Source organism: Citrus sinensis, chromosome 4 (genome assembly GCF_022201045.2).
Source record: "Citrus sinensis cultivar Valencia sweet orange chromosome 4, DVS_A1.0, whole genome shotgun sequence".
Lineage (NCBI taxonomy): Eukaryota > Viridiplantae > Streptophyta > Magnoliopsida > Sapindales > Rutaceae > Citrus > Citrus sinensis.
Window position 1 is genome coordinate 7877272 of NC_068559.1, and position 9301 is coordinate 7886572.

The 9301-nt window shown below is 37.5% G+C and overlaps 1 protein-coding gene across 1 annotated transcript; it reads left to right on the top strand.

Moving 5' to 3' along the window:
* The first annotated feature begins 482 nt into the window (after positions 1-482).
* On the top strand, positions 483-2441 carry LOC102615976 (serine/threonine-protein kinase D6PKL2-like). The gene is made up of 2 exons (XM_006492142.4): positions 483-1072; positions 1632-2441. Exons 1-2 carry the CDS (start codon positions 501-503, stop codon positions 2431-2433), a joined length of 1374 nt encoding a protein of 457 aa, XP_006492205.1. The 5' UTR covers positions 483-500; the 3' UTR covers positions 2434-2441.
* The last annotated feature ends 6860 nt before the right edge of the window (positions 2442-9301 follow it).

Sequence of the window (9301 nt, forward strand, 5' to 3'; positions counted from 1 at the left end):
GGTGGCAATTATAGCAGTATCATTTAGTGTATCAAAATACTATATGAATATGCTTCTTACTGTATATATTTCCAAATTATGGCTGATGTGATAGAGAGAATTTATAAATAATAAAAAAAGAAATTCACCATGCCGAATGTGGTCGCAGTGGAATGTTAGAAATCAAAATTCATTTTTTTTTCCCAAATCACATCTTCCAATAAACTAAGCTTTCACGACATACAATATGCACGTTGACAAGTTCTTGACACCAGTTGCCCAACAAAATCAAATAAATTATTAAAAATATCCAATTATACAAAATATTTAAGTATCATACATTCATATCTACACACACACATATGCACATACTTAAGGGGCCCACTTTTCACATAAACCTGCCACATGGCCCAATATCATTCTGCCGGCCCATTAGAGCCTCCACCCTCCCTTAAAAATCTTTTCTCTCACTCAAATTCTTCCACTCCGCCCTGATATCCTCCTTCACAGCCGCCGTCGCAATGCAGCCATCCGCCGAAGACACTGCCGAAGATCCCGACAATCTGAGCTTCACTTCCACCACCACGAACTCAGGCTCAGAAACCACGTGGACAACCTCCAGCAGCAACCCGTCCTCCTCGACTCCCTCCGCCGCCAAAACGCACCACGCGCCGCCGAGGTGCAACGACGACCCGTGCTGGAAAGCAATCAAGGAAGCAACTTCCGAAGGCAACAACAACAACAACAACAACCCATTAACACTAAGCGACCTGCGTTTCGTTCACCGCCTGGGCAGCGGCGACATCGGCAGCGTGTACCTCGTTCAGCTGAAGAGCAAGAACAGTAATAATGGGTGCTTCTTTGCCGCCAAAGTGATGGATAAGAGAGAGCTTGTGAGTAGGAACAAAGAGAGCAGGGCAAGGATAGAAAGGGAAATATTGGAAATGTTGGATCACCCCTTCTTGCCCACGTTGTATGCCACGTTGGATTGTCCCAGGTGGTCTTGTCTGTTGACCGAGTTCTGTCCCGGCGGCGACCTCCACGTTCTCCGTCAACGCCAGCCCGACAAACGTTTTCATGAATCTGCCGTCCGGTAAGGACCCTCCAAAATTTTTACATTGCATGCGGAGTGCATGGTTAAGTTGTAAGAATGGCCGTTAATTTATCACTCAACTTAGCTCCCTCAATTCTCAGTGCTAAAGAAATTTCTAATTTGTCGTATTCTGCATGTAATTTTGCCACCATTTTACATTACAATATTAAATTGATATTTCACTCGTGCTCTCCGTGGTAAATTCGTCATTTAGTCAAGTGAAAACTGAAAAGTTTCATTTTGGACAGCATAATGTTATCCTGTGGACCCGTTTGCACGAGATTGCAGCCTCTTTTAGGCACTTACCACGCGATTTTGTCGCGCGTGAATAGTGCGTTCAGTCAAATCTAATCAAAATCACTACTCTTCGAAATGGGGCCCAGTATTTTTTTTTTTGGCACTTTCCCTTTTTTTTCATTGTTTGGAACAATCATACGGCATTCAATCAATGATACAGTTCAAATTATCTTTTTGACCGTGATTGAATGTGCACGCCACGCGCTCTTATTATACGCATGGGGCTTGAACTATCATTTACTCGTTTTGGTGTAATTTTCAGGTTCTATGCATCTGAAGTAGTTGTTGCTCTGGAGTTCCTACACATGATGGGAATAATATACCGTGATCTGAAGCCTGAGAACGTGCTCGTGAGATCGGACGGTCAGATCATGCTGACAGATTTTGATCTATCATTAAAAGGAGACAATTCAACGTCAACGGCCCAGCTTGTGTCTGATCAAAGCCCACCAACCGGCGATCAGCAACCCAACGACTGTGCCGTTGATCAACCTCCATTTGGCAACTCTTCATGCATCATACCCAATTGCATAGTGCCAGCTGTCTCATGCCTCCATCCGAGGCGGAGACGCAAAAAGAAATTGGGAAACCGTGGGACCCCCGAGATAGTGGCGGAGCCACTTGATGTAAGATCAATGTCATTCGTTGGGACCCACGAGTACTTGGCCCCAGAGATTGTATCGGGTGAGGGACATGGGAATGCAGTGGATTGGTGGACGTTGGGAATATTCATATTTGAATTATTCTATGGTACGACACCGTTTAAGGGCATTGACCATGAGTTGACCCTGGCTAATGTTGTGGCTCGAGCCCTTGAGTTCCCTAAAGAACCATCTGTGCCCGGACCGGCTAAGGATTTGATCGCACAACTTCTTGTTAAAGATCCCACAAGGCGAATGGGGTCTAAAATGGGGGCCACAGCAATCAAACGTCATCAATTTTTTAATGGGGTTAATTGGGCATTGTTGAGATGTGCAAAACCGCCATTCATTCCCCGACCGGTCACTTGTCGAGATCTTACAACTACCAATAGTAGCATTGATAATTCAATTGAGTATTATTAGGTTCTACACTTACATATCTCTTATTAAAAATTACACTTATGTTATAAGATGAGAGTATATTATTATCAATACGAGATCTTTTACAATGATGTAAAACTTACGACATTAAAAGTTGTAGGCTTTACGTTTTGTGAAAATCTCGCATGTATAGCTATACTGTCTTATAACATAACAAATCTCATTGTTTGCTTTATTTATTTATTTGTTTGTTTGTTTTGTAAAAGAATTTATATTACACATTCAAACAAAATTGTGAAACAACTGTGTTCAATGTTGGAAAGTAATTTGTTTATAATATGTATAATAGAAAACAAACTTGTTGATGAATGAGCTAAAAATATTACAAAAGTACTAACATGTTGAACTTTTTATCATGTCATGGGGCATAATCTGATGGGTTGTTGGGCCAATCGGTAGATTATGGTGTTAGCTATAAGCTATTATACAAAATCAAGCCCAACTTTACTTCAACTTGCATTGTCATTTTTGTCAATTTCCCCCCCCCCCCCCCCTCCCCCCCAAAAAAGAATTGTTCATAGATTTTCTTTCTTCTGAGAAGAAATTGTTTATAAAATAAAACGATATAAATATATAATGGTCCCTTTATATTTATATTTTAATATTTTTCTATAAATTTATCAAATATGTTTTTTATTATTTTCATTTTCAAATACGACATCAAAAATAAACTACTAAATATATTTTTAAATTTACTAAATATTAATTATATCTATGTCATAAAATAAATACAAAAACACCATTTAAGAAAATAATATAAACGTACCCTAAGTTTTTCTTTTTCAGTTTTTGAGTTATATCATCATTCATCTTGGCAAATACTAAACCATACAAAGAAATTGGCCATTAGATAAGAGCAGCGTTGCGACTTGTCAACATTAAATGAGCATCCCCCTGTCTCGAAAAAGGGAGTTAATGTTCCTTTCATTTTATGTATTTAATTATTCTCTACGCAGTTCTTATTATATACTTAATTATTCTCTACATAGTTCTTATTTGAGATTAAAATTGGGTAACTATATTTTAAAAGCTATAGTGCTAAGTAGGGGTGGGCACGGGTCGGGTTGATAGCCAACCCGACCCAACCCGCATATAGAACGGGTTGAAAAAATTCAACCCAACCCAACCCATTACATTTTTCAACCCAACCCGACCCAACCCGCAACTCTGCGGGTTGGGTCGGGTTGGGTTGATTGGGTTGGGCTTTTGAAAAAACCCATTTTTATTGTCTAAATAAAAATAAAAAAATAATTAAAAAAATTAAAAGAAACACAAATACTAAAATTCTTACAACAAATCCAATATTTCAAAATTTAGCAATCAAATTATTAGTACATAACTAATGAAAAAAAAGTACATAAATTTAAAATCTTGTTTAATACAAAACATTAAAGTCCAAAGAGTGAAATTATAAGTCTTCCATACATAGGAAGAGAGTTTTCCCGAAACCATTGCTACACCAACCAATAGGAGTGTAATGAAGATCAGTCCAATGACATCAAAATCCAGATCAATCCAAATTAATGACATCAAAATCTGATGCCAATCTTGAATCTATATAACAATAAAAATAAAAATATTAGGCATATATGATATAACAAATAAATACAAGGAAAATATAAATAGAATAAAAATAAAAATCATAATATAAATATTTACCTGATGTAATTGATTCATAAAATGCCATATCTTCAACCGAAGATGTATCCTCTTCTACGGCAATACGAGAAGAACAAAGCCAATTTTGCCCACATATTAAGCTCTCTACCATTTTAGGACTCAAAGAAGCTCGAAATGGATCAAGAATGCGTCCTCCTGTACTGAATGCAGACTCAGAAGCAACTGTAGATATTGGGATTGAAAGAATGTCTTTGGCTATATTAGACAAAACTTTATACTTCCCACCATTTACCTTCCACCAGTTCAACAAATCAAATGAATCATCAAAGCAATTTTCACAATCATCTAATAAATATTTGTCCACTTCATTTTTCAACTCTACACCATCCTCTTCCAGCTGCTTCTTTTTCCATTTTGAAAGTTTTGCTACCTTGGCTAGTCTATAATCAATAATATCACTTTTTTTCTCTAACTCGGATGGACAAATGACAGCATTAACAGATTGGTTTTGGCTACCACTATCACATCTAGAGTTATTATTTGTGTAAAAATCATACAAAGAAGATAATAAGCCCTTAATCACTTTTATGAGCTCACACACAACATTTTCATCATACAACTCCTCAAAACAAAATTTCACAAAACTCAATTTATAACGCGGATCAAGCACAACAGCAACAATTAACAACTTATTTAGAGTGTTGAGGGAACCCCAATATTTGTCATACTTCTCTTTCATCTTCTTGGCCATTGCACTGAAATAAGAATCATCACTTACTATCAATCCTTTTAAATTTGACTCTATAGAATGCATCTCATGAAAATACAAATGTGATGTAACAGACAAAGAAGCACTAAATTTTTTTGTAATTTCATAGAAATTCTCCAAAAAATTATTCAACACACTTGCATTCACCCAATCTATATGTTCCGGTGGCCCAATCCTTTTTTTTCCACCCTCTTTCTCTTCAAAATAGGATCTATAAAATCCATCATCATCCTCCAATCGTTCAAAAGCTTTTTGATATACAAGAGCACTCTCTAACATCAAATAGGTGGAATTCCACCTAGTAGGAACATCCATCACAACAATACATTTATAATCAAGTTTTTCATGCTCAACACATTTTCTAAACCTTACTAATCTAGCCGGTGATGATCTTACATATTTCACAGCATTGCGAATGCTAGAAACAGAATTATTCATCTCTTTCAACCCCTCAGTCACAATCAAATTTATAATATGTGCACAACATCTAACATGAAGGTAATCACCATTCAACACAAGCCCACCCCAATTATTTAGCTTCTTTTTTAAATAAGAAATGACCAAATCATTCGAACTTGCATTATCAACAGTAATTGTAAACACTCTATCAATACCCCATTCAAGCAAGCAAGACTCAATCAATTTTCCAATTGTATCTCCTTTATGATCATCGATCTGGCAAAAGTTTAATATCCTTTTATGAAGTTGCCACTCATCATCAATAAAATGGGCTGTAATAACCATGTAATTCAAATTTTGTATTGAAGTCCAACAATCAGTTGTTATACAAACCCTATACTTATTACGAGCAAACACTTTTTTCAAATTATTCTTCTCATTTAAGTACAACTGATACACATCTCTAGCAACAGTTCTCCTAGAAAAACGATCAAGTTTTGGACAAGCTTTGCTCATAAATTTCCGAAACCCTTCTTTTTCAACAAAACTAAAGGGCAATTCATCAATAATTATCATCTCAATGCATGCTTTTCTAATGTCCTCTTTGCTACAAGATATTGCCACAAGATTACTGCCACCACCAGTTGTGTTATCCTCAAACACCAAGGTTTTTTGTTTTAAATCAACTTTCCTATCAGCATAGGCTGTGCATGCTGCCAAGTGATTCCATAAAGTACGGGTCCCAATAAATCTAGAATGATACGCATACACTTTAGAACAGTAGTTACACTTACATTTTGTATCATTCTCTAATTTTGTGTAATGTTCCCATACTTTTGACGCTTTTCCACCTTTTCCATTGCCTGCATTTGTATTAATAGCACTATCAGTTGTACTTTGAGTTGTTGAAGGTGTAGAGATATTAATTCCTGGATTACTGGATGAATTTGCTTCCATCTACAAGGAAAAAATTCCAGGCCAAGAATATTGTTATTATCCTATTAATAATTAACAAATAATCAAAAAAATAACAAATAGTGGTCACAGCAAGCTTAAAGCTCTTTTATTAATACATTTAACCATGTTTGGATACTACAATAAATAAATATGATTAAAATAATTTTATGAAAAAAAAAATCCATCGGAGATAGAATACATATGTGAATTTGAGAGCATGACTAGTTAATAGTAATACTGAATATATTTCTGCAGAACAATGCCCAGGAGATGTTTGTCGAAAAGCTTTTTCCCTAAGATTGTAATAATAACAATTATTTTATTTATGTTAATCCGATTGTTGATTAAGCTTGACACCATCATAACAACCAAAATTTGACCAACTTTTATCAATAAAAAAATATTATAAAGCACCAAATCATGAAATCAAATGACCAACTTGTTTCAAAATAATAATAAATTAGTAAAATAGAAAGAAGAAAGAACCTAAGCATGTGACGATGTGTAGTTTGAGCAATTTGAGCAGCTTTTCAAGAAACGTTGAGTTGTGATGTTGTTGTGTTCTATGCGCGAGCAGATGAGCAGCTGCAGCTGTTCTTTAAACAAGAAAATTTGAGTTTAGGGTTCAGAGAAGTTGCTAAATATATATTCATATATACGGGTTGACGGGTCGGGTTGGGTTAAAAATTTACAACCCGACCCAACCCGCAAACAGTGCGGGTTGAAAATTTAACAACCCAACCCGACCCGTAAATTTTATCAACCCAACCCAACCCGCAAAAATTCATACGGGTTGGGTCGGGTTCACGGGTTGGGCGGGTTGGTGCCCACCCCTAGTGCTAAGGTTATGTTTGGGAGCAGGACAAAGTATAAGATTAGACTAATTGTTGTGTAATATATTTAAATTAACTATTTTAAAAAACAAATTTCAAATTGAAATTTTCAGTTGACATGAATTTGTTGAATGGGTCTTGAAACCAACGTGAAATACATTATTCGTGGCTGATTTCCTGTGATTCGTGGCTGATTTTTTTTGCAACAAATCAGAGGTTGAATTGATCATTGATAATGGCAGATTTGATGCTTGAATCAAGGAAACACACGTTGGCTTTCAAGTATAAAATGGATGAGTGAAATGACTTTGTGGAATAGCGAACTTATTTCCTTTCCTTTTCATTTCCTTCACTGCAACCTTGTCAACATTCACTTTCTTCACAGAAATCATTCCTTTTTCCTCACTGTTCTTGACTGGGAGTCTGCCTTTATATCAGTGAGTCGTTGGATCCTAGAAGACAAGACTGCTGTAATTCCTTTACGCACCAGGAGATCATCCTCGAAGGGGCTGAATTTGTCTTTAAGGACAGTGCTATGCACGCCTCGACCACCAGCTGTTGGTGTTCTTTCAACATTCTTTCTTTTTTTTTTTTTGCCGGTTCTGAGAAATTGTTGGTTTGAATTCAATAGCTTTGCTTAACTGCCGAGACAGATTTGTGTTTTGTACAAGTGGCTGGCTTCTTCAGTTTGTAATATTAATTGTTCTGATCTCATCGTCATATTACAACATTTTTCTTATCATTTTTTGATAGGTCCCAGTCAAAGCGTTAATAATAGTTGTTCTGTTCAGGGTAAGAACGACCACAAAAGTTGAATTTGAGTAATATTGAATGCCCCCCTTTATTCATGAGTACTGGAGCTTATTTATAGTAAAAGAAATACAGCAAAACAACTCAACTAAACAACCGAAATTGTAGGCTAAGATAACAACCTTGACTCAACAACTAGCTAAATATCCTAACTAGTAGGGTAACAAAATAAAATAAATCAATAACAATTCTCCACCAAGTCGGCAACGATCTCCCGAAGATTGCTCCAGACTTATCCTTTTCCTCCAGACTTATCCTTTTACTACTTGCATGTTGCATGCATAATTCCATTATGCTTCACGTGTAACCTCCATACCTAGTGCTTGGCTTTGATACTCTTGACGTATCGTATCAATACCCTCCCCATGAAGTGGACCCTTATCCTCAAGGGTCATGTGTGGAAATGGTTGCTGTAGCACTGCCGTGTCTTCCCAGGTTGTTCTCCTTTGTTTTCTTCTCCAAGTAGTTCCTCTGCAACTTCTTCACAAGTGATCTCGTTGGTGTTGTTGTAGCTCTCGAGAAGTAGAAGTTGAGGCCCTTGACATTTATGACCCGCAGTGAACCGTTCGTTGCAAGTGAAACACAGTCCCTGTGCTCGTCGTCGTTGCATTTCATCCCACGGTAATCTTTTGATAAGTGCGGTTGGTGATGCTCGAGTAGGTGATGGTGCGCGGTTGGAGGGTGGCTGCCACAAGAATTTCTTCTGTCTTGATAGTTGATCATCCTTCATGCGGGCCAAGCTAATTGTTTCCTTCAGTGTTCTTGGTTTGAACATGCGGATTTCCTCGGATATCTCTGGCTTTAATCCTCCCATGAATGTACCCACGAGGGCTTTCTGTGTCCAGCCATGAACTCGGTTGCCAAGCCTTTCAAATTCCCTTTGGTAATCACGAAGGGAACCTGTTTGTCTCACTCTAGACAAGGCTTCATCAAAATCTTCACACTCTGTAGGACCAAAACGAGCCCAAAGTTCTTTTGTAAAAATTTTCCATGTCACAACCCGTTCTTCTTCGCGGTAAGCTTGTCGTAGCCATTGCCACCATTGGTTGGCCTCTCCCTCAAGGTGGAAGGATGCTAACGATACTTTCTGGTCATCCGTTGTGTCTTGGTATTCGAAGAACTGCGTCACTCGATTAAACCACTCGGTTGGATCATCTCCAGAGTAGCGTGGAAATTCTAATTTCGGGATTCTGGATGAAAGATTTTGTCGTCCACCTTCATTCTTCTCACGGTTTGGGCGTGATGAGTCAATTTGATCACGAGTACTGTGACTTGATGCTCCTTTGGATGCCATAATTGTTTCGGTCAATTTGTTGAGTGTTTTTTCCAAGTGTTGTAACTTGCTACTCATTCCAATCTCCATTCGTTGCAAGCCATCCTGCAAACTGCCAAGTCCAGCTTCCAAGAGTTCGATTCTCTCTTTGTTAGTTGCCATTGTTAAGCCCGCTCTGATACCAATTGA